Source organism: Balaenoptera acutorostrata, chromosome 7 (genome assembly GCF_949987535.1).
Source record: "Balaenoptera acutorostrata chromosome 7, mBalAcu1.1, whole genome shotgun sequence".
Taxonomy (NCBI): Eukaryota; Metazoa; Chordata; class Mammalia; order Artiodactyla; family Balaenopteridae; genus Balaenoptera; species Balaenoptera acutorostrata.
In genome coordinates, this window is record NC_080070.1 from 99,103,174 (window position 1) to 99,129,406 (window position 26,233).

At 45.2% G+C, this 26,233-nt stretch overlaps 1 protein-coding gene across 3 annotated transcripts in view; it reads left to right on the forward strand.

Moving 5' to 3' along the window:
- LHFPL3 (LHFPL tetraspan subfamily member 3) overlaps nucleotides 1-26,233 on the forward strand; it is a 555,860-nt gene that overhangs the window by 494,827 nt on the left and 34,800 nt on the right. Inside the window, exon 3 of one of the 3 annotated variants that reach the window (XM_007177308.3) lies at nucleotides 11,983-12,030. The exons of 1 other annotated variant lie outside the window; for it this stretch is intronic. In XM_007177308.3, the coding sequence (XP_007177370.1) occupies nucleotides 11,983-11,999 (17 nt within the window). In that variant the 3' untranslated portion in view covers nucleotides 12,000-12,030. The remainder of the gene's footprint in view (nucleotides 1-11,982; nucleotides 12,031-26,233) is intronic. One more of the 3 variants, XM_007177309.3, reaches the window with a different exon arrangement.

Below are 26,233 nucleotides of genomic sequence, written 5' to 3' on the forward strand. Positions count from 1 at the left end.
CTCTGATCTTTATGATTTCTTTCCTTCTACTAACTTTGGGGTTTTTTTGTCCTTCTTTTTCTAGTTGCTTTAGGTGTACGGTTAGATTGTTTACTTGAGGTTTTTCTTGTTTCTTGAGGTGAGCTTAAATTGCTATGAACTTCCCTCTTAGAACTGCTTTTGGTGCATCCCATATGTTTTGGATCATCGTGTTTTCATTGTCATTTGTGTCTAGGTATTTTTTTATTTCTTCTTGATTTCTTCAGTGATCTCTTGGTTATTTAGCAGTGCACTGTTTAGCCTCCATGTATTTGTGTTTTTTACAGGTTTTTTCCTGTAATTGATTTCTTATCTCATAGCATTGTGGTCGGAAAAGATGCTTGATATGACTTCAGTTTTCTTAAATTTTCCAAGGCTTGATTTGTGACCCAAGATGTGATCCATTCTGGAGAACGTTCCGTGTGCACTTGAGAAGAAAGTGTATTCTTCCGCTTTCAGGTGGAATGTCCTAAAAATAACAATTAAGTCTATCTGGTCTTTTGTGTCATTTGAAGCTTCTGTTTTCTTATTTATTTTCTGTCTGGATGATCTGTCTGTTGGTGTAAGTGGGGTATTAAAGTCCCCCACTAGTATTGTGTTACTGTTGATTTCTCCTTTTATGGCTCTTAGCATTTGCCTTATGTATTGAGGTGCTCCTATGTTGGGTGCATAAATATTTACAATTGTTATGTTTTCTTCTTGGATCGATCCCTTGATCATAATGTAGTGTCCTTCTTTGTCTCTTGTAATAGTCTTTATTTTAAAGTCTATTTTATCTGATACGTGTATTGCTACTCCAGCTTTCTTTTGATTTCCATTTGCATGGAATATCTTTTTCCATCCCCTCATTTTCAGTCTGTATGTGTCCCTAGGTCTGAATTGGGTTTCTTGTAGACAGCATATATAAGGGTGTTGTTTTTATATCCATTCAGCCAGTCTGTGTCTTTTGGTTGGAGCATTTAATCCATTTACATTAAAGGTGATTATCGACATATGTGTTCCTATTACCATTTTCTGAATTGATTTGGGTTTGTTTTGGGGGGTCTTTTTCTTCTCCTGTGTTTCTGGCTTAGAGAAGTTCCTTTAGCATTTGTTGTAAAGCTGGTTTGGTGGTGCTGAATTCTCTTAGCTTTTGCTTGTCTGTAAAGCTTTTGATTTCTCTGTTGAATCTGAATGAGATCCTTGCTGGGTAGAGTAATCTTGGTTGTAGTTTCTTCCCTTTCATCACTTTAAATATATTGTGCCACTCCCTTCTGGCTTGTAGAGTTTCTGCTGAGAAATCAGCTGTTAACCTTATGGGAGTTCCCTTATATATTATTTGTCATTTTTCCCTTGTTGCTTTTAATAATTTGTCTTTGTCTTTAATTTTTATCAATTTGATTACTATGTGTCTCAGCGTGTTTCTCCTTGGGTTTATCCTGCCTGGGACTATCTGCGCTTCCTGGACTTGACTGACTATTTCCTTTCCCATGTTAGGGAAGTTTTCAACTATAATCTCTTCCAATATTTTCTCGGGTCCTTTCTCTCTCTCTCCTCTTTCTGGAACCCCTATAATGCAAATGTTGGTGCGTTTAGTGTTGTCCCAGAGGTCTCTGAAACTGTCCTCAATTCTTTTCATTCTTTTTTCTTTTTTCTGCTCCCCAGCAGTTATTTCCACCATTTTATCTTCCAGCTCACTTCTCCATTCCTCTCCCTCAGTTATTTTGCTATTGATTCCTTCCAGGGTATTTTTAATTTCAGTTATTGTGTTGTTCATCACTGTTTGTTTGCTCTTTAGTTCTTCTAGATCCTTGTTAAATGTTTCTTGTATTTTCTCCATTCTATTTCTGAGATTTTGGATCATCTTTACTATCATTACTCTGAATTCTTTTTCAGGTAGGTTGCCTATTTCATCTTCATTTATTTGGTCTTGTAGGGTTTTACCTTGCTCCTTCGTCTGTAACATATTTTTTTTGTCATTTCTTTTTTTTTTTTGATGGGTGGGGCTGTATTCCTGTCTTACTGGTTGTTTGGCCTGAGGTGTCCAGCACTGGAGTTTGCAAGCAGTTGGGTAGAGCCGGGTCTTGGTGCTGAGATGAGGACCTCTGGGAGGCCTCACTCTGATTAATAGTTCCTGGGGTCTGAGGTTCTCTGTTAGTGTAGTGGTTTGGATTCAGCACTCCCACCACAGGAGCTCGGGCCTGACCTCCGGCCTGGCAACCAAGATCCCGCAAGCAACATGGCATGGCAAAAAAAGAAAAAACAAAGAAAGAAAGGAGCAGTACAATAACAAAGAATAAATAATAAAATAAAATAAGAAAAATAAAAGTATATTAGGAAAAATAAAAATTGAAACAATTGCAACAAGGTAAAACAAAAACCACAACAAAAAATAAAAAATAAATAAATAAATTTAAAAAGGGGAACAAGTCAAAAGGAGCAGAACAATAACAAAGTATAAAGAATAAAATAAAATTAGAAAAAAGTTTTATTGGAAAAAATAAAAATATAAATGCATCAACAACAAGAAGGTAAAACAGAACCCCAACCTAAAAGAAGAAAAAAGAAAAAAAAAGGCCTTGGTTATGGGGGGCGGAGTTTAGGTGGGGGGTGGAACTTAGGCAGGGGCCTACGCAAGGGGCTGACATTTAAACGTGGGGCAGGGCCTAGGCTGGGTGACGTTCAGGCATGGGGCGGGGCCTCTGCTTAGGACGTGAGCTGAAGGGGAGTGGCAGCACATGGAAAGGAGGGCCTCCTGAGTGTGGAGTTCCAGAGTTTGGAGGTAGGGCCCTGAGTGAGGGTGTGTGGGTGGGGTTTAGGCCCAGCATGGTTGGAGGGGGTCTCAGAGGGGGTCTCCAAGTGTAGAGGTAGGGCCCTGGGGGGGGAGGTGTAGGGGTGGGGCTTGGGCTCTGCACAGCAGGAGGGAGGCTCCCAGGGCAGAGGATTAGGCCTGGAAGCCCAACAGGCTTCCCAGTACCTAAGTGGACAGGGAAAGTGCTGGCTGCATTGCCTTCTGTTCCTCTGCACTCCCCCACAGGGTCTCCTGCGTTGCAGATGGGTCCCGCTGGGTGTAGGAACTCCTCCCCTCCCCCAGCTGCCTCTCAGGGGTGCCGGTGCTGGAGGTCTGGCCTTTACTTTTGCTCCCCCTTCCCTCCCTCCCACTCCTTCAGTACCCTCGCTGCTGGAGGGGGCCCTGGTGGGCAGAGGATCAGGCCCAGGATCTCAGCAGGCTCCCGGGGGGCCCAGGTGGGCAGGGGAAACGCTTGCCATGCTGCGTTTTGATCCTTTGCCCTCCCATCGTCCCCCCCATCCCCCTTCGGGTGTGGGATCCCTCCTCCTCCCCCAGCCACCCCTCAGGGGCACGGGTCCCGTGCCGCCTCCACTTCTCCTCCCCCCTTGCTCCACCCCACATCCTACCCGGTCACTGGGGGTTCCTCCCATTCCCTCAGGTGTCTGTGGTCCCCCACCGGTGCCTGGTAGGTGCCCCAGTTGTGTGGAGACACAAATTCCATGTCCTCCTAGTCCGCCATGTTGACTCCGCCCCTTATATGCTCTTTAATAATCTGTAGTCACTAAATTTCACTGAATGTTTACTATGCATCTTATTCAATTTTGATAATAACCCTATGGCATAAGTGCTAACATTATCTCCAATTTAATAAGAAACTGAACCTTGGAGAAGTTCAGTAATTTGCCTGAGAGCACAGCTAGAATGTACCAGATATAAACCCAGGCTGACTCCAAAGCCCATGCAGAAATTCAGCTACCACAGTCCAGAATCATCCCTTACTTATTTTATCGTATTCACAGTACATATCAAGGTGTTTGACAGATATTATTAGATGCTCAATAAGTGATTCTTTATATTTATTTATTTTTGGCTGTGTTGGGTCTTCGTTTCTGTGCGAGGGCTTTCTCTAGTTGCGGCAAGCGGGGGCCACTCTTCATCGCGGTGTGCAGGCCTCTTCACTATCGCGGCCTCTCTTGTTGCGGAGCACGGGTTCCAGATGCGCAGGCTCAGTAGTTGTGGCTCACGGGCCTAGTTGCTCCGCGGCATGTGGGATCTTCCCAGACCAGGGCTCGAACCCGTGTCCCCTGCATTAGCAGGCAGTTTCTCAACCACTGTGCCACCAGGGAAGCCCAATAAGTGATTCTTGAATGAATAAATGTTTAATGCTCTGCTAACCTGCTTTCAGACTTTACTCATACTGCTTTGGAGAAGCAATGTAACCTTGCTAACCAGAAGGCTTTACTCTCTCTATTTAGACTTTTATGCAGAATTGCCCATGAGACTATCCCCTGTAGCCAGAACTTAAACTGTGTGATTATTAATTTTATGATCAACTTCACTGGGCTAAGAGATGCCCAGATAGCTGGTAAGACATCATTTCTGGGTGTGTCTGTGAGGGTATTTCCAGAACAGAGTAGACTGAGTAAAAACGATTACGCTCACCAGTGTGAGTGGGCATCGTTCAATCTGTTGAGGGTCTGAATAGAACACAGAGTTGGAGGAAGGGTGAATTTGCTCTTGCTTGAGGTGGAACATCCTTCTCCTCCTGCCCCACAGAAGTGCCATCAGCACTCCCGATTCTTGGCCTTCAGATTTAGACTGGGACTTACACCTTCAGCTCCCCTGGTTCTCAGGCATTTGAACTTGGACTGAATTACACCACTGGGTTTCCTGGTTCTCCAGCCTGCAGACAGCAGACTGTGGGACTTCTCAGCCTCCATAATTACATGAACCAATTCTTACCATCAGTTTCACTATCTATGTATCTATCTCCCATTGGTTCTGCTTCTCTAGAGAACTCTGACTAATATAACCCATATAAAGACTTACATACTTGACTTACATAAATTGTCCTTGATATCCTGTAATTAGGCAAGTCTCCTCAACCAGTTTAGCCATTCTTGGGAGCAGTGGTTCCCATCTAGAGGGATGGAGTAAGAAGACACATCAGAACCACCTGATGAGCTTTTTCACGCTACAGAAGTTCCGCATGCAGCACCTCCCCTCCCCCAACAAATCCTCATCCTATCTGGGTAGAGGAGGAATTGTCTAAGTTGATGCAAGTTTCCAGGTGTTTCTGATATATTTCCCAATACACTTCCACGGTCCCCAACCTCACACACCTACTTCCATTTAGAGGAAGTCAGTTCTATCTTTTCATTTAAATAAAGGCTGATCTTCTTAGAATCTAAATTAAATGATGAGGCTTTATGTGGCTGACTTGAACATAAAGATGCCCAGACTTCTACCTGTATTGCTTATTTTTCTTTAATAAACTTATTTATTTATGTATTTATTTTTGGCTGCGTTAGGTCTTCATTGCTGCACGCGGGCTTTCTCTAGTTGTGGCGAGCGGGGGCTACTCTTCATTGTGTGCGGTGGCTTCTCATTCCGGTGGCTTCTCTCGTTGTGGAGCACGGACTTTAGGCTCGTGGGCTTCAGTGTTGTGGCTCACGGGCTCTAGAGCGCAGGCTCAGTAGCTGTGGTGCACGGGCTTGGTTGCTCCACGGCATGTGGGATCTTCCCGGACCAGGGCTCGAACCCGTGTCCCCTGCATTGGCAGGCGGACTCTTAACCACTGAGCCACCAGGAGAGTCCCTGTATTGCTTATTAAATATATTAAATAATTATCCTCAGCACTTTACAGGTGGGTTTTGACTGAAGATGACTTACATACTTACATATTTATGTTTCATTGTACCTTTTTCAGAATTAGACTTCTACAGCATAGTACACGGCTTACATTCAAGTTTTATTAGAGCACAATAAATGTTGTAGAGCAGCACTGTCTCACAGAACAATGATGGAAATGTTCTCTATCTGCTCTATCCAGTACAGTGTCCTAGACTAGATACATGTGGCTTCTGAGCATTTGAAATGTAGCTAGTGAGACTGAGGAACTAAATTTTTAACTGTATTTTATTTTAATTAACTTAAATTTAAATAGCCACGTGTGTCTAGAGGCTGCCATATTGGAATGTACAAGTACAGTACAGTATAGAGAAACATGCTTCCTTTTTTTTTTTTAGCCAAAATAATATAGAACTAGGACCCATTCCATTTTTTAAATCACTTTCCATAAAATCCAGAGCAGAAAACAGCAACAGTGCTGTAAGAGACTGGAAAAAACTCTGCCATGCTTACGTTTCCACTGGGGAATGAATTCTTAACAAAAAAGAAAATTCTGACCCAGGATAGATGAATGGAGAGAGGCAGGAAAGAGGCATTCCCAAGGGGAGCTCCATGGCAAATTCCTAGTTGTCTGTGAGACACAGAGCAGAGAGAGACTGTCAAGGAGAGAGAAATCCCCCCTCAGAGGAAAATCTAAATGTGTTTTTAGCCACCTGTCACCCCAGAGGGAGGACAGGATGGCAACATTAAATTGGTAAGATTGTAAAACAAGGAAATTAACTACCGTACAAGTCCAGCTGAGGTGTTTAAGGTGCATTTTAACCGATGGAACTTCATTGCTGAAATCCAGATGGGGACTGATGCTGCCTAGATGGCAGATTCCAAACCTGAATCACTTTCACCTTAGAAAACTAGCATTTTCATTACAAACACCGTTCCACAAAAGCAGGATTGTGCTGAATTTTCATCTAAAGCAAATATTAGGTAAATCACAAAGTGACCCCAGATTCAGAAAGAGAGAGATAGGGTGACGAGGCAACAGGAATACAGGACACACAGGTTCCATTGCAAAAATGTGAACTAAGAAATGCATTCAGTACAAAAGAAGTAGCTACCAAAGGAGCGAAGATGGGAGGGATGTAAACTGAAGAAGTTCATTCATGGGCCAGACAAGAGAGCAGTAATGAATTCTGAGCTAGGACAGTATTTCTCAAATCAGATTTCAGGCACATATGTTTGCGGGGAGATGGGGGTCTTTGGGCTTAATAAGGACATTTAGGTTTTGTGCTTTCATTTTACCGATTATAAACAGAAAACTTGTCTTTTCTTCAGTGAGACTTCTCAATTGAAAATCATGTTCAAAGAATGAGACTTCAGCTGTCTTAAGTAAATGTTTCTCAAATGCTGGTTAAGAAAATTTACCATAGGTCTTGGAGGATTATTTTCCTTTAAAGGGGTCCATAGTTTCTTCAAATTTGGAGATCAGTGACCTAGAGGCAGACCACACACACCCCTTGATTTGTATCTTGTTGGAGGAGTTAGAGCAGTTTTCCAACTTTGCCTTTAGCTTGCTTATGAAAAGATTAAACCTTTCCAAACTCAGAGGGCAGGCTGGGCATACTATTCCTATTATATTCCCTAATGGAGGTCCTTGCTTAGAAAACTGTGCCCTTCTATTGCCAATGGGAAGTGGTGTGGTAGGTGGGGTGGTCCTGGACCACAAGTCAGGTGGTCTGCCTCTCACCCTGACTCTCCAGCTGGCTTTCACTTGTCCTCTCTGAGCTTTTGTTTCCTCATCTGTAAAATGAAGCAAGGGACTGGATAATTAATTACCAAGGTCACATCCAGCCTAGATTTCTTTGATTATAACAGTAAATTGCAGCGCCACCTCCTATGTCTTCTCTGAAAGGCCTCTCAATTGAAAGTAGTTTTCACTAGGACTCTCTTTCGTTTCTGTTCTTTTCTTTGTTACCCTCCACCACGGAGCACCGAAGGGTCAGGAGGTGATGCATTTGAAGGAAAAAAAAAATCAGTCAACACTCAGCGTTCCATCTATTATCTGCTACCACCTAGGAAGTGGGAAATTAAACTATAGAACCCAAACTCCCAGGACTCAGTGCAAATCACCCAGATATAAAAGAAACCTCAGAGGGACATTTGGGCTGGGTTTTATAAAGTTTCCAATGAATGAGACAGCTGTTCACTCAAGTGTGAGTCAATCAAATGGTAACATAAAGCTATGTCTGTTTTTATGTTTTGAGTATTACAAATGAAATTACTTAATAGGTGGACTCTCAGCCTATTGGTTGATACCCCATTCTGAGAGTGGCACATGTGTCGTGAGCCCTCTGAACATTCAGAGGTGTCCCGTGTGAGCAGGGACGGTACAAGGCCTGTCTGTGTCTGTAGCGAAGAGAAAAGTGTGCTGGCCATGCATGTGCGTGGCACCGCCAAGCCCTTTGCTTTTCTAAGTATCCTCTGCCTCTTTCTCCCGTTTGTAATTTTGCCAGAGCAACATTCTGTTGACATAAATAGCATCCATGCAAAGAGGTGTTGGACAGATCAAGGTGTCTCTCTGTGTTCCAGAGCCCAGGCACTGTAGTCTGTGTCCTTGAGGCAGTCCCTGCAGTTGGGAAAGATCTGAGAGTGTGTCTTTAAAAAACCAGCATCCCTGCCAGACAAATGAAGCTGCAATCACCAGCAGCCTTAACCTGCTCCTGCAGCAGACGGCCTACTGCTACTGTGCTTGACAGAGTGAGAGGCTGCCTGAGAAAGAAGAACCCAGGCCCAGCCTTTAGGAGCCCACAGCCCAACTGGCAGCTGGAGTTACATTACACAAAAGAATATCAGCCAGGTTAAAACTCTGGTCAAAGCAGAGGCCTTGTCAGAGCACAGCAGTGTGTGGTTGGGGACACACACACACACACACACACACACACTGCTTGGTGGGAAAATGCACTTCTGTGGAAGCCGAGAACCATCATGGGGTCTGTGCTCCAGGGGTGAGCGTGCTCCCTGCCCAGGCAGCCTATGACTCACCCTTTCTGGCAAAAGTTGGTTAAGCCAGGCTTCCTAACAGACCCTGGCATCTTCCTTGTCATTCTTCCCTTCTGTGTTTGACCAGCTGAAGACTTCCAGTGTTGCTTTTCATTTTTCATTTGAAATGATGCTTTTAGCACCCAACATTCCAACTTTAAAGGATCACATTGCTTCATCCGAATGCTCACATCCCAGTGAGGGCCAACACAATCCTCTGAGGAAGTGAGAAAGGGTGTGAGGGAACTCAGAGTGACGGGAGAGTCCTACAGCTTCCACCCTGGAAACTTTCTCAGACCAGTGATGAATAAGAAGTGACATAGTCAGGTAATAACCAGACTAGAGAAGTCAGGTGAGGGCGAAATGGGAAGCAGGAGATGCAAGGTGTCAGAGGGGAAGGAATCAGGTATCCCTGGGTCAGAAGAACAGGACAGCCCATTAATCTGGGTTTCATGGAATGCCACATGTTTTTATTTATTTTAATTTTTATTTCATATTGAGTATAGTTGATTAAGAATGTTGTGTTATACTGTTGGTGGGAATGTAAATTGATACAGCCACAATGGAGAACAGTATGGAGGTTCCTTAAAAAACTAAAAATAGAACTACCATATGACCCAGCAATCCCACTACTGGGCATATACCCTGAGAAAACCATAATTCAAAAAGAGTCATGTACCCTAATGTTCATTGCAGCTCTATTTACAATAGCCAGGACATGGAAGCAACCTAAGTGTCCATCGACAGATGAATGGATAAAGAAGATGTGGCACATATATACAATGGAATATTACTCAGCCATAAAAAGAAATGAAATTGAGTTATTTGTAGTGAGGTGGGTGGACCTAGAGTCTGTCATACAGAGTGAAGTAAGTCAGAAAGAGAAAAACAAATACCATATGCTAACACATATATATGGAATCTAAAAAAAAAAAAGAGGTTCTGAAGAACCTAGGGACAGGACAGGAATAAAGACACAGACGTAGAGAATGGACTTGAGGATATGGGGAGGGGGAAGGGTAAGCTGTGACGAAGTGAGAGAGTGACATGGACATATATATACACTACCAAACATAAAATAGATAGCTAGTGGGAAGCAGCTGCATAGCACAGGGAGATCAGCTCGGTGCTTTATGACCACCTAGAGGGGTGGGATAGGGAGGATGGGAGACGCAAGAGGGAGGAGATATGGGGATGTATGTATATGTATAGCTGATTCACTTTGTTATAAAGCAGAAACCAACACACCATTGTAAAGCAATTATACTCCAATAAAGATGTTAAAAAAAAAATGTGTTAGTTTCAGGTACACAGCAAAGTGATTCAGTTATACATATACATGTATCTATTCTTTTTCAAGTTCTTTTCCCATTTAGGTTATTACAGAATATTGAGTAGAGTTCCCTGTGCTATACAGTAAGTCCTTGTTGGTTAGCTATTTTAAATATAGCAGTGTGTATATGTCAATCCCAAACTCCCAGTCTATCCCTCCCCGCCACCCTTCCACACTGGTAACCATAAGTTCTTTCTCCAAATCTGTGAGTCTGTTTCTGTTTTGTAAATAAGTTCATTTGTATCATTTTTTTTAGATTCTGCATATAAGCGATATCATAAGATATTTGTCTTTCTCTGTCTGACTTACTTCACTTAGTATGATAATCTCCAGGTCCCTCCATGTTGCTGCAAATGGCATTATTTCATTCTCTATAACTGCTGAGTAATATTCCATTGTGTATATTTAGTACATCTTCTTTATCCATTCATCTGTCGATGGACACTTAGGTTGCTTCCATGTCCTGGCTATTGTAAATAGAGCTGCAATGAACATTGTGGTACGTGACTCTTTTTGAATTATGGTTTTCTCAGGGTATATGCCTAGTAGTGGAATTGCTGGGTCATATGGTAGCTCTATTTTTAGTTTTTTAAGGCACCTCCATACTGTTCTCCATTGTGGCTGTATCAATTTACACTCCCGCCAACAGTGCAAGAGAGTTCCCTTTTCTCCACACCCTCTCCAGCATTTATTGTTTGTAGACTTTTTGATGGTGGCCATTCTGACCCGTGTGCGGTGGTATCTCATTGTAGTTTTGATTTGCATTTCTCCAATAATTAGCGATGTTGAGCATCTTTTCATGTGCCTCTTGTCCATCTGCCACATGTTTTTAAATAAGACCTGTCTCCGTGTGCAGATGCACCACTAGGAGATGGGGGTGTGGGAGGGGATTCACTGTGGGGGCAAGTAAAGCACTAGCAGGGCACTGGTCCTGGCCACCCGGGGACTCAGAGTGTCATCAGCAAAGGCAGACTCAGCCCAGGTTATCCTCAGAGCACTTTACTTGCAGGTTCCTTTCAGGCTAAGGTCCCATATTTTCCTTGACCACAGTATCCTGCCGAGTGAAGTCAAAGCTGACAGAATGGTTCTGGGGAAGAACAGAGGAGTCTGTCCTTCTGTATGACTTGGTACTCACGACCCAGAATCCTTGCGCTGGCACCTTTTAGCAATTCGCTTACTGTGAGGGGCACTGGGCAGAAGCAAGTTAGAACATGTTAGATGCCATCAGTCCAAAGGTTAACACCTGAGGATGTGTACACAGCCCGGAATTGTCCAACATGAACCAGGCCTCAGGGTTCTAATCGATCTGTGTGTGTGCCATTGATTTTTATTTATCTTTCTTAAAAAGCTACTCTGAATTGCCTTGGAATTTGAAATGACACCCTCAAAGAATTATAACAACACAGAAACTATTGCTCAACCCGTGCGTTTCTAACTTTGTCTTTTTTTCTCCTGAATGTTTGATTTCTTCAATTGTTTTTCTTATTGAGCATCTAAATTTCTCACCAAGTCCTTAGCTTTCTGTAAACTTTTGATCATCTACTCTGGGTGGTATTGCCTGAGGAAGCTAAAGATCAAAATAACAACAGTGATAACCAATACTTAGATGATGCTTAGTCTTGAATAGGACTGTTCAAGTATTTTACATGTATTAATTTATTCCATCCTCACCACAGTCTTATGAGGTAAGTGGTACTATTAGACCCATTTTACAGATGAGGAAACTGAGGCATGGAAAGGTAAGACACTTAACACAGAGTCACACAGCTACAAGTGGCAGAACCAAGATATGAAACCAGGGTCTGGCTCTCAGAACTGTGCTTCTCACCACTAAGAATCGTCACACGTATCGCTCTTCACACTAGGAATCGGATGGCCAGGAATGACACTGTTATTTTTAACCTTTAAAAATAAAGTGCAAGCTCTTAATTTATTGTACCTTTAACTATTCTGTTTTTCCCTCCTAAACTCTCAGATGATGGAAATGCTTAAAGCACACTAAGGTAGTGTAAGATCACGCCATGTAAGTGTGAGCATGGCTCCTCTGGGCCGGACTGTGTTTTGTGCGCTTCCGCCTACCATCCCCGCATGTTTCCTCCGCTGTTCTGATTCCTGCTTTCGCCGCTTGCCCCTGGGGCCGCATGAACCGTCGCTCTTAAGCCATAGAGCTTATGTCTTTGTTCCTGATTTTGTATTTGTGTTTCTCTCTCCCACAATCCCTAGAGAACTTGCCGCTGTCTGCCTGGCACCTCCCCGGGAAGGAGCTGGGGACACCTGGGGAATGCGTTTTGTTATTGTTCTCTGACAATGAGCCCTCATATTGTCAGATTTTAGGATTCTGGGCTAGTGTCCACGTTCTCACAGCAACATTCTACTCCACAGAGCGGAAACGTGTGTAGGCCCCTCATGCAGGCTGTGGCACCCATTGCATCTTTGCTGTGCAGTGTTCTTCTGGGACCACCAGCCTAAATGGATTATTGCTCTGTGAGCCTTTGCAGGAGTGAATGCTCTGTGAGAATAAATACCATGCAACAGGGCTAAAATGAGCCATGGAGAAAAGTGGTCATCTTCTCATTTGTTTATTGTTTTCTCTGTACTTGTGTATATGATGGACACATATACATATATTGAACAAAACTGTGATTATCAATGAGAAAGGATAATGGTTTCTAAGCCAAATATGGGTTATATTGGCCCTTCATTGTACATACCCATACACACACACACACACACACACACACACACACACAAATTCAATATGTGATAAACTAGATTTACAGAGTAATACATTGGGGAGAAGGAATTTGTGCCTGACAAAAAGTATCCTGTCTTACTGTACAGCTTTCCCCACCTGACCGTGATTTCAGGGTTGGAACTTCCTCTTGTCCTCAGTCTCCCAGAAGTTTCAAGTGCATGTCGAAAAGAAGTGAGAAGGAAACTTTCCAAGTTAGTTGTCAGAGATGACAAGAATTTAAAAATGCAGGGGCTCTCTCATGAGATGTGATGGAGCACTTAGTCCCCTGCAGTGCTGGGACTCGAGCCCGTCGTTTAGACATACACAGAATGCTAGAGCTTACGGGTCCTTAGAGATGGATTCTTCACTCCAAACCCCTTAATTCACAGATGACTGAGGCCTCCAGAGGGAAAGTAACTTGCCCAAATGGGGCAGAGCCTGGATTATAACTCAGTTCTCTTTCCATCAGAGCATCTTACCATTGTGCTGCCCCAGCTCATTTTTCTCTGAGAGAGAACCACGTACACAACCAGGAAGTGAATGAAAGTGAAGGAGTCTACATCCCAAGAAAGGACCCCAGTTCCCATTCCTGGCTCTGCCACTACATATCTGCATGAACTTGGGAAAGTTACTCTGCCCTTCTGGACCTTGGGCTCCTCATCTGTAAAACGACTTTGACAACAGCTAATTTCAAAAAGTACATGATGCTAAGTTTGCTCCTAACCTCGGGCTGTTTCATGCAGCTTCCTCCCAGCAGTATTCATTTCTAACCATAGGATTATGGAAAAAGTTATAGTCAGGCTGTGTAAATGGGGACAGCCTACAGGAGCAAGAGCTCTGTCTCTGTTATTAACTGAGGAAGGACAAGGGCAGGAGGGAAAGGTGCAAGTGAGAGACAAGTAGCCTGCCCCCCTTACACGGACCTGCCACACGGAGGTGGACATGGCCGACTCCAGGTGTGATCATCTCAGATAAGCTGATTTCTGCAGTCTCAGGTTATCTGGCTGATATCCACTTCTCTCCTTTCCAAGATACCACTGATTAGAGCTCTGGAACTTAGGGAGACTCAGTAGGTGAACTAAGTCACATTTTCTCCTTTCAGTGTATTGCTTACTGAGCTAACAGGGCCAGGGAAGTCAGTGAGGCAGTCCGAGAATGATTTGAAAGCCAATGAAGGCAAGAGTAGAGACCCACACGTGCTAGTTTCCAGCAGAGTTTTGAGATACACTCCTTGTTTACATAAAATTATAGAAATACATAGATTAACCAAATGTGCAATGTCATTTTTTTTTTAATTTATTTATTTTATTTATTTATATTTGGGGCTGCGTTGGGTCTTCCTTGCTGCGCGCGGGCCCTCTCCAATTGCGGGGAGCGGGGACCACTCTTCTTTGCGGTGCGTGGGCTTCTCATTGTGGCGGCCTCCCCTGTTGCAGAGCACGGGCTCTAGACGTGGGCTTCAGTAGTTGCAGCACGTGGGCTCAGTAGTTTGGCTCACGGGTTCTAGAGCGCAGGCTCAGTAGCTGTGGCTCATGGGCCCAGTTGCTCCGTGGCATGTGGGATCCTCCCAGACCAGGGCTCGAACCCGCGTCCCCTGCACTGACAGGCAGACTCTCAACCACTTCGCCACCAGGGAAGCGCCGTGCAATGTCATTTTTTTTTTTAATTTATTTATTTATTTATGGCTGTGTTGGGTCTTTGTTTCTGTGCGAGGGCTTTCTCCAGTTGCGGCGAGTGGGGGCCACTCTTCATTGCGGTGCGCGGGCCTCTCACTATCGCGGCCTCTCTTGTTGCGGAGCACAGGCTCCAGATGCACAGGCTCAGTAGTTGTGGCTCACGGGCCTAGTCGCTCCGCGGCATGTGGGATCTTCCCAGACCAGGGCTCGAACCCGTGTCCCCTGCATTGGCAGGCAGATTCTCAACCACTGCGCCACCAGGGAAGCCCGCAATGTCATTTTAACAGAGCTTTCTTTTTCCATGGTAAATCCATGGCATGTTCATGATCAATCTTTTTTATAAAGCAAAGAATCATCACTGATTTAACATTTGGCCCCTTTTGTTGTCCACAGATCAAGTTTGGCTTAACATGCAACTTTTTCCAAGATAGCCCATCAGGTCTGCAGCTGACTCCCCTGGATCTGACGCTGATTCAAAGTTGGGTGGGAAGAGCAGGACAGGGAGGGGGAGTACAGAGGTGGGTGACTCCCTGTGTGTGTCTTAGGCTCTAATGCTGCTGGACAAAACGGAGAACTGCAAAGAGCTGCGACCTTGGAAAATATGACTGGGACAGGATTTCAGCTCCAGGATTTTGGTGGAATAAGGGCTTTGCAGGCAGCAGCAAATCTGGCTGGAAGGGTTGTGCTAGAGGACTCTTAAAGCTACATTTGCGTGGCACTTAACATAAAATTGAACAATGCCAATCGACCGTGTCATTGGGAGGGAGCAGCTGTTGGAAATTAAGGCCCCTTCTTGGCAACCAGCATTGCCCTGGTGTTACCATTCCTTCTCCCACGGTGACTGTTGCGCCGTATGAAGAGGAAAATGACATCCTTGGGCAGCCACACAAGACCAGTTGTCATGCTGAGGATGCTGGACAGGCAGGCAGAGGTCATGAGCCCCTCACCTTACTTTTCCCTTTGCCGGAGATCCCTGGGGTGGTGGGAAGACGCGCTTTTCCGGCTTCTCCCAGGTTCTTCCTGGCCCCTTCCTAGGGTAATAATTGTCCTGCTGAGACCTCTAGTGGCCATACTGGTAACTACAGGCATCTGAGGCAGGAGGGGAGGAAGTCAGACACTGTGGGCTGCCCCAAAACACAGCCAAGCATGTCCTAGGTGGTCTGTGGAGGCGTCAGGCTGAAATACTTTCTAGATGGAGGAAAAGGTGTATCAGAGGCCTGAGGCCCCTGAAATATCAGCCTGGAGGCCTAGTGGTCTGTCACCATGGGAACATGCCCAGCTGGCTGTTAGTCATGGTGAGGAGGACTCTACCTCCTGTTATACCAGCTTAGTTCTGGGATCTGCTGGATCCTTCCTGACTTGCCCTAAGATATACCTATAACCCCATTGTTACCTGAAACCAAACTGAGCTCCCTCGAGTCTGAAGAGCCAGCCACCAGAAGCCTGGTTATCTGACAGACGCATGTACCAACCCACATTTGCCCCCAGGGGCCTTGTGTAGACTGGCCTGGCTTGAAGGCCAGGTGGCTCTGCACCGCTTCCCCAGACGGTCACCTCCCGGAGGGACAGAACACCAGCCCGCCACTGCCACCACCACCCACACTCTGACCCTCGGGGCTTCCCGAGAACAGTTAAGTAGGGTACACCTGACTGACACAAGGCTGAATTGTTTTCATTGTTCTAACCCAGTGGTTTCCAAAGTGTGGTCCCCAGACCAGCAGCCTCGGCATCAACTGGGAACTTGTTAGAAACGCAGATGCTCAGGCCCCGCCCCAGACCTGCTGAATCAGAAACTCTGCGAGTGGGACCCAGCCACCTGTGTTTCTCAGGCTTCCAGACAACGGTGAGGCTTGCCCTAGTTTGAGGCCCCCTGCTCAAAGCATTGATTCAGAAACGTCAGTATATACGTGATGACAAACTCTTAGCTTATTTAAATGTGGGTGCTGACCCCTCACCCACAGAGATTTAGTAGTTCTGCAGTGGGGATGCAGGAATCTGATTCTTAAATCATCATTCCATGTAATTCTGATGCAGGAGATCCACAGACCACCGTTTTGAAAAAGTCTGCTCTTAAAAGAACAGGGCCATCTTCACCACAACAGTTTAGCTTCCTCTCTTGAATTAGCAATAAATATTGTTCTTATATCTCACTGGTCACGAGAGAGACGGCAGTAAACATATCAGATACTCCAGGTCTTTGAAGCGGGTCATATTTTCCCTCGGCAAATGAGGTTTTGCTGCTGCTGTGAGGAAAACCTCAGTAGAGCCCATATCACAATCCAAAAGTGAAATCTTCCTCTGGAAAGAGGTAATAATTCCTGAGGGAACGGAAAGAACGGGAGGCCTGTGGCTTCTTGTGAGTCTGGATCTCTGGGCGGTATGTCAGGCTCGGCTGGGAAGCTGTGTGTCATCTTTGGGCTGTGAGTCCATCAGATAGAAAGTTGCCCTTTATCCTCCTTTCTCGAACAATTCGAGATTTAGTGGTACTTTCTCAACAAGACCCAAGACATTGGTTTATTATAATACTGCTAGGAGGAAGGGGTTTTCAAGACTTGAGGTTATGAGTACACTTGGCTTATACAGCCTCTGCATTGATCACCCTGGAAAAATAGAGTTCACTTTTTGTGAAGATTCTTGTGAATGAAAAGTCCCAGCTCTTCTCAGCACAGCTCTGGGCCCTACTGGGAGCTCCAGGGGGGATTTGCCCTCTTTCTTCTTCTGTCCCGTGTAACATTCCCATTTAAGCACCTCCCCCAGTTCTCCCCGGAGCACCTACACCTTCATGGGGCACTAATTTGTTAGGCTGTGCTCTGGGAAGACACGTAAGCAGAGTCAGGTTTTTCAAGGATCTGATGGGAGCAGAGCAAGAGACATGGTGCTGGCACTCCTTGTCACCACCTAGGATTCTCAGCCCTTGTCCAGGCGCCTGTGTGCACGGGTATTGTCTGCTTGGGGGCAGCAGCTTTACCAGGTTAGACTCTAGTCTTTAAGATCGTGTGGGTAGAGCAGGCAAAATGCTGACTCCCTTCCTCCCTTCCTCCCTTTGTTCGTTGCCGCCTTCCTTCCATCTTCTGCCCCTTACCCATTTTCCCATGCTCCCTTTCCCATGTTGTCCTCTGCTTCTGTGAATTTCTCCAGCTTTTCCTCCCCTCTCCTCTCGTCTCGCCGGGCCTCCCACAGTCCTGAAAAGCAGCCCCCACCCCACCCCGTGAACTCCAGGAGCCTCACCAGCGCTCACTGCGGGGGCTACAGGCATCCTGCCAGGCGGGGAATGTCACCTTCATTTACTGGAAAGCATAATTAAAAGACAGATCTCACATCTCCCCTCGCTCAGACAGAGGGAGGCGCAAGGAAGGGAAGAGCAGCAAAGGAAAATCCAAAAAGAAGCCACAAACAGTGTAGAATTTCAAACTCTGTGTCCAGAAGAAGTGCAGCCCACACTGTCCACAGCACTGGGGGTCGGGTCGGGTCAAAGCATCAGGCTTAAATTCCTGAATCAGCAGGAAAGAGAGGAGGAGGAAGAAAAGAGGGCAATGCTGAAAAGAGGGCAGTAGTAACAAGAGGAGATGGCTTTTGTCCAGAGCACAAATCCTCTCTTCCCAGGGATGTTCCTGGGTCAGGAAGGACTCCCTTTGGGAGTTGGGACTAGGCGGGGCCAGCCTTGCTGGTGGGCAGCGCTGATTTTCCTCTCGCTTCCTTGTTCTTTGTTCCTGCACCCAGGGCACCATGATTGTACGACCAGTGTAGTCCACAGGGTCCCAAGCTCAGAAGGGCCCCCTGCTTGGGGGTTAATGCTCTGCACCCCCACTCTTGAAACTGTGTTTTGTCGGTGAAGTCTGATGGGGCGGTGGCACACTGGAGCGTGTAGGGGGTGGGGAGGCTTGGAGACTGGTCACGGTGCCCTGCTTCCTGCTGCCTCCCCAGCCCCTCTTCCTCTCCTACCCTGCCCCGTCCCCAGCTCCCTGGGGATGGGTTCTCAGCCCAGTTGTCTGCGCCCTGGAACCTGGGCCCTGCTCAGCCTCCCCTCCTTGTGCCCACCCCGTGACCACTGCCACCCTCTGCCCCAGGAAGGGCCCGGGTGCAGGTGGGGAAGGTCATGGTTGGGTGCACCTGTCCTGCAGCATCCTGGGGCAGGGCACTGCAGTGGCCATCCCACCCAGGACTAGCAGGGCTGCAACGTGGCTGGTGGGCAGCAGGTAGGAGGTCGCCACTCAAGGAGGGAAGATCCTCTTGCCCACCCCTGATCCATTTACCTAGTACAGAGGTTGCAGTACCCTGGGGGATCACCCATCTGCCGTGGGCTGGGGATACCACCCATATATCCCCTCATGGGAAGGGGAGATCCCCCAAGGCCTGTCCCAAGCCAGGGAACAATGTGTCGGTCCCTCAGCTGGTGGGAGGGGGGACACCAGCAACCATCAGACCTGAGAGGGCACACAGGGCAGGGCTCCTGGGCGCCTATGAGGCTCTGAAGTATCCCTGAGCCAGAGGCGCACCCCCAGCCACTCTCTTGAGCCCGCCCTGTGCCCGGGGGACCCTCTCTTCCTTCCCAGTCTTCCTGAATCTGTCTGTGTTTGTTTTTTCTGGCCAGCTCAAGGCATCCTCCAGGGACAAAATACATTTGTGTGATTTCAATGATTGCACAAATGAGTTAAATGCTCTGAACATTTGCACTTAAAACTGGCATTGCATGAAGTAAAAACGCATGGTAAATTCATGCTGACCCTTTTAATTTTTATTTACTTAGAATGACATTAAATAGGAAATAAAAAATACCATGACTGGTGGTAGTTGCACAACAATGGGAATGTGTTTAATACCACTGAACTGTACGCTTAAGATGTACGTGTAACGTGTAAATGTAAAAAAAGTCTAAGTGGCGAGTTTTATGTTATGTGTATGTTACCACAGTAAGAAAAAAGGAAAAAGAATGAAAACAAACATCATGACAAGGCTAGAGAGAGAGACCACATGAAAAAAGGGAAAAGCCTGCTTTTTGGACGATTTTCATTTAACACTGAGCCTGCAAATGACGCAGCTCAAAGTCCTTCCTGACTTGGAGGTGATCAAGTTAAATCTTACACAACGTTACAGAGGAAATTCTAATCCTGTAGGGGGAAAAGCTCCCAATTTATGACTAAAGGTAATTCAACCTTAGTGTCCATTCATCTACAGGAGAAAAAAAGGAGGAAACCTAAGAATGAAAAAATAAATAAAAGAGAGATTCTTGAATGAAAAAAAGATAAAAGAGATTCTTGCATTTAGACGAGCACCCATCACATTTCTAGGTGACCTCGGATACGCACAGGGCAGTGCGAGAGTTCTGGGGTGAGGTCAGCTCATTAATTTATGAGAAAATGTCTTCAAGAACATAGCTTCTCACACTCAACACAGATTGTCTGTATTTCCAGTATGTTGCAAATGATTTAGGTCATTTATCAGTCTCCTGTCTGAAGTCTGGTGCCTCCAAAGATAATTAAGAAGATTGTAAGTTCTCATCACTTTAGTATGAAAAAAGGAAATAAAGCAGATTTCAGTGCAGAAAATATTTCTGGAGCACCATTTGTCAAAGTAAAATTTGTGGGGCTACATTTTAAATGAGATTTTTAAAAGAGAGTATAGCATTGTGACCCTTCCAGGTTAAGAAAATTTTGTCTAAACTGAGGCCTGCTATGGTTTGCAAATCCCTCATAATTACTCTCCATGGACCAGTAATGTATCCACCCAAACACACCTTTCTCTGCACTCCTGTGAATCCGAGTAAGCTCTTTAGGCAGGCGTGGGAAGCTTAATGTATTTCCTGTGAAATCATACCATTCTCCTTGATCAGCTTATCCCAGCTTTGCAAATTGAAAAAATTTCATTCCTGGCATCAACAGTCTGTTAAATTAGTTCTGATTAATAATTGAATCTTAAGACCCTTTCAAGGCAACATTTACAACAACAGATTAGTGGGGAAGGGAGAGTGAAGCCACGTAGCACCATGTCGTGATAGGACAGACTGGTGACCTCAACTGGAGGTTAAAGGTAGAGTCCAGACTCTGGGGAAGTTTAATTCCTTAGAAAAATTACAGAAATACACAGACACTTCTCCCCTGCAGACTGATGGGCCTAGCATGTATTTCCTGGTAATATACATTTATTGGTGATCTAGACACATTCTTCTTGGACTTGGAGTGTGTGTGCTGGTCATAGTTTTGTGGTTCACATTAAGCCCTCTTGGATTTTGAATTATTTATAAGGCATTGCAGAGTATTTCTTCCTTTAATCCTGAAAGAGAAAATACAGCCCTCCTGAAATGTCAGACTGAGAAACAGATAGGCTCCTAGCTTAACAATTGAAAGAATAGCCCTTCTGGATGTTTTCCAGGCATAGAGGATGTCCAAATAACTCTAGATCATTGTGGCAAATCCTTTAAGCATGCTCGTGCTTGTACAGTACCAGAACTTGCTTGGGCCGAGATTTTCCCAGCCCAATCTATGACTGAAGGTAATTTCAGTCCTATTACTCTTTCACCCACTGAACAAAGAAGAAGGAAACCTAAAAGTAAAAGAACATCAACACCCATCACATTTTTAAGTAACCCCTAGGGTTTCTCAATGGAGTCCTTGAGGCTGCCCTAAAATGTTGCATCAGAACCACCTGGGGGATTGGTTTAAAATGCTGTAGCCTGCATTCTGCCCAGATTTACCGATTCTGGTTCTTTGGGAATTTTTTAGTTACTAGGACACTCTTAGGTAGTAAAATTTGAAAACTACTGACCTCCAGACAATTCATTAATTTCAGTGAATTATCGTATTTTCAAAGCCTGATGATCCAATGATTCTGTTGTATGCATGAGAATCTTTAAATCCCTTGCTTAGTAAGGCTAATATGTATGTTTTGTAATTCCCAGAGGTTGAGAGCAGATTTCTTTCAGCATTCACCCTCCTAGTAAGCACGTATTGAGGAGGTACTATGACCTGGGCACTGTGCTGGCTTCTGTGAGCTAACTGATCCTCATGGCTTCTCTCTGAGCAGGGATACCCTGCATGTTTGGTGTACTTAGGAAAACCTCAGGGTGGAAGAAAGTGCTGAGAAGTGAATCTTCAGGAGGATTAGAGGAAAAGGTAATCGTGGTAATGGCTAAGAGACTCCCAACTCGCTTGCATCCTTGTGATTTTGCCGTATGCCAGGGGCTTTGCCTGTATTATCTCATTTCTTCCTCACAATCATCTATGAAATAAGGTTGAGTATATTGTCCCATTTTACAGATGAGGACACTATAGCTCAGCAGGGCTGTTCGACTAGTCAGCAGTGGAGCAGGGCTTCACTCTCAACAGTCTGCTTCCAGAATGCAGGCTCTTATTCGACACTATTCCAACCATCATGGTAGTTTTCCTTTCCCTTATAAGGCAGAAACTAGGAGGTGATGCAATGAAATGTGAATATTTTGTGCTGCCATGTGTCCACCCAATTTCTGTTACAATGGTGAGTCATTGTGTATTAAATCCATGAAGCACACATGCATTCCAGGCTCCGGGGGTACAAAAAGAATCAATGTGTGTCAAGAAGCTCCCAGTTACTAAAATGTTGAGTCACATGGAAGGTCCAGAATTAAAACTCAGCACCCCCAACTTCCTTGAGCAATTTTGAGCCCATTTAGCTGTGTGGCCTGCCTTCCTAAAATTCTGTCAGGGGAAGGAGTTTCCAACTCCCTTGCATTAGTGTGATGTCAGAATAACTGCCAGTTTGGCTGTTCTTACTCAAGCAAAACCACTCCTGGGGGCAGTGAATTTGGAACTGAAGCCTCTTGGTCATGCAATCTGGGGAACTGTAATTTTTAACATCTTTCAGTGTGTTAAAGTCCATCTTTTTCCTCCTTCCTGACTGCTGATAAAATTTACTGGGCTCCCAAAACCGGCCCCCTCAATGTCATCCCTGATAATAAAGAGCGAAGCTATGCCCGAGAACAGCAGGGAGGTTTCTAGCTGAAGGTTCTGCAGGAGAGGTGGGGCATGTGGTTTGAAATCATTACTGTGTAGCAGCTTCTGTGACAGTTAAAGTCTAGTTAAAATAAGGTGGTAAATTCTAGCTGTGTCCCAGCCTGCTATGAAGGCTGAATACAAACCAGAATATCTCACTGTCAATAGGAAAGCTGTGTAAAAATATCTTGAAGACCCTTTAGACCTGCCCTGAAAACTAGCATTGCAGATGTCTTTCACCCCAAACCAATCAATATGTAAGACTTTTCCTCGCCCCTCTTATATTACAGGTGTTCCTATGGGGGCTTCCTAGGGGCAAAACAGCCCTGGGGGCTCAGTTACAGGCTGTGGGACCTGGGGCAGGCTCAGATCTTACAGCAAACTACAATTCACAAGCCTCCCTGCCCCCTCACAATTTGGTCCCCAAAAGCAAAGCTACATTCAGAGACCCCCTCCCAAACATAACTATAGACAGAGAGGGTGTCTTTCTCTGCCCTGCTCAGACTTTGTAAGCACCCCAAGCTGCTTCCCCCACCTTGAGAACCCTGCATCCAGTATCACCACCAACACCGTGTGCTTTCCCGACCTCTGCTCCTAGGTAGCCGAGCATAGCTGGAGGAAGACCCCACAACTAACCTCTGCTGAGCACTCATTGCCACTGGGTACCTCCTTCATCCGTTCTCGTTGGTCCTTCCTGCCTCCCTTCCAGAAGTGGCTCCAAACTTCCTCCTCTTTGCTCGAGTTCGAAATACACCTCCACCCTCAGTGGGCCCCGGCCAGCCCCTCTGCCGGAGCGATGCTCATCCAGTAACAACTTCAGATCCCTTCCTGTCCATCTCAAGTCTTTATTTTCACACTTTTGTTATTCCCTCACCACTGAATCTGTCCTGTTTCTGTCCCAGAGACTACTCTTCCTCCTGAGTTCTTTTTCTTTTAATAACTGCCCATTCCCCCCTCCCCCCAGCCCCTGGGAACCACCATTCTATTCTTTGTTTCTATGATTTTGACTAAGTATCAGGACACAAAGCTGTGTGAGGTATCGCATAGCTGGGTAACAGAATATGGATCCAAAAGATTTTGACAGGTTGGACCTAATAGTATGAAATTCAACAATTTTCAAACAATAAGGACCTGACCTTGGTTCTCAACACCCAACCACACAGACAGAGAGGTCATAAGTCAGGAGCTATATGGAGGAAAGGCACAAGGGATTTAGTTAAATGGCAAGGTCCTTGGGCACCAATACTGTGAAAAAGCTAATGGAATCTCAGGCTGTAAAAGATAAAATGTCTAGAGCAAGGAAGGGCGTGTCCTCCATTTAACAGTATTTGATTCAGGCCTGCAGTGCTGATTTTAGCTCTGGACACCACATTTAAAGCAAGGGTATAGAACACTTGGAGGGCGTTCAGAAAGGAACAAATGGGACGAGAAAGATACCTAAAACAGGTCCTCTGGCTGTGTGCTAAGGGCTATCCAGAGGAGGAGAGATTAGACAGGTTCTTTGTAGCTATGTTATACGACACCAGGAGGAGGCCCTACAGAATACTGGTTCATCCCAGGCCAATGAGGAACTCTCCAACTCTCTGAGCTGCAGAACATGGAAAGAACTTTTGGGAGGTAATTAGGGGAAGTTTCCAAGTTCAGTGGATATTGAGATGGAAATGTCAGCTTCCTCTCTTCATGTATCTTCCACCACCAAGATCCTTAATTATTTCTATCTGCCTAGAACTAAGCACATCATATGTCACATTAAAGTTGAAAAGCCAACATTCATTCTTTTTTTTTCCTAACATCTTTATTGGAGTATAATTGCTTTACAACGTTGTGTTAGTTTCTGCTGTATAACACAGTGAATCAGCTCTATGCATACATATATCCCCATATCCCCTCCTTCTTTCATCTCCCTCCCATCCTCCCTATCCCACCCCTCTAGATGGTCACAAAGCACAGAGCTGGTCTCCCTGTGCTATGCAGCTGCTTCCCACTAGCTATCTATTTTACATTTGGTAGTGTATATATGTCTATGCCACTCTCTCACTTCGTCCCAGCTTACCCTTCCCCCTCCCCGTGTCCTCAAGTCCATTCTCTATGTCTGCGTCTTTATTCCTGTCCTGCCCCTAGGTTCGTCAGAACAATTTTTTTTGATTCCATATATATGTGTTAGCATACGGTATTTGTTTTTCTCTTTCTGACTTACTTCACTCTGTATGACAGTCTCTAGGTCCATCCACCTCACTACAAATAGTTCAACTTCGTTTCTTTTTATGGCTGAGTAATATTCCATTGTATATATGTGCCACATCTTCTTTATCCATTCATCTGTCGATGGACACTTAGGTTGCTTCCATGTCCTGGCTATTGTAAATAGTGCTGTAATGAACATGCAACATTCATTCTTATAGCCACAGGAAAAGAAAGTATTCAATGATTTAAGAAAAGTTTAAAATTCAGAAAATTTGTAATACAGGACAACTTCCTTGACTCATTATAGGGTATCCACTAAAAAACAATGGCAAGCATCCTTTTTTTTTTTTTTTTTTTAATAGTCATATACGTTTTGACTCCCAACAATTGCTGGTTTCTTTTCAACTTTTTTTTTTTTTTTTTTTTTTTTTGGCTGCGTTGGGTCTTCGTTGCTGTGCACAGGCTTTCTCTAGTTGCGGTGAGCTGGGGCTACTCTTCGTTGCAGTGCACGGGCTTCTCATTGCAGTGGCTTCTCGTTGCAGAGCATGGGCTCTAGGTGTGTGGGCTTCAGTAGTTTTGGCTTGCAGGCTCTAGAGCGCAGGCTCAGTAGTTGTGGTGCACGGGCTTCATTGCTCTGCGGCATGTGGGATCTTCCCTGACCAGGGCTTGAACCCGTGTCCCCTGCATTGGCAGGTGGATTCTTAACCCCTGCGCCACCAGGGAAGCCCAGCAAGCATCATTCTTAATTGTGAAATATTGGAAGTCCTCCCTTTAAGGTCAAGAACAAGATGCCTTGACCACCACTACCATTAAGCATTATGCTGGAGGTTCTAATATAGTATCAAAAACATTTTACCCACCTATGAGAACATAAGATGGATACAAAGGGCGTAAGACAGAGGTATGGGTTTGATACCAAGCTCTACAGCTTACAATTTATATGACCTTGGGAAATTTATTTAACCATATCTTTTTCTCATCTATAAAATGAGCAATCCTATCTACCTCAAGGAGGTTTTGTGAGGATTGTGCCTCTGAGGGGACACAAACAGATCCCGAACAGAAACAGATAGCACCCTCAATCAGGGTAATTAGGAGGGTTTATTGAAGCAACTATTTACAAAGATGTGGGCAGGACTAAAGAGAACGGAGACGGGTGGTGAGGCATTCCCAGGTTACCAGCAAAGTGAGCCATTACGTAGGGGGTGGTTACAAACAGCTGGAGAGAAACGTAGCCACAGCTCTCTCAGTAGCTGGCTGTGGGAGAGGCCCCCTCCCAGGAGCTGTGGCCTTCAGTAGAAGGATGCTGCCACCCAACCTGTGATCCTTAGAAGAGAAAAAACCCCAACCTCTCTTCCATCCTCCAACCTCCTGCCAGTGATTCCTATTAGCTGCAGCCAAGAGGGCAAAAGAGGCCAATTGATGCAGTCTAAGGGGGTCAGCCTCCTAGGATGTAGGGCTGGGTGGAGGAGAAGGGAGCTGGAGGAGCAACCAGAGAATACCAAGCAAAGTGCTTAATATACTTTCTTCTTCTTCTTCACTCCCCCCCAGTTGCGTTTTCCTCATCAAGCAACACTGATCTGTACATTGAGAATTGTTGAGCCACTCTTTTACCTTTTCAAAAAAGCCTCAGTTCAAAGGGATTCATGATTTTATTTGATGCCTGTA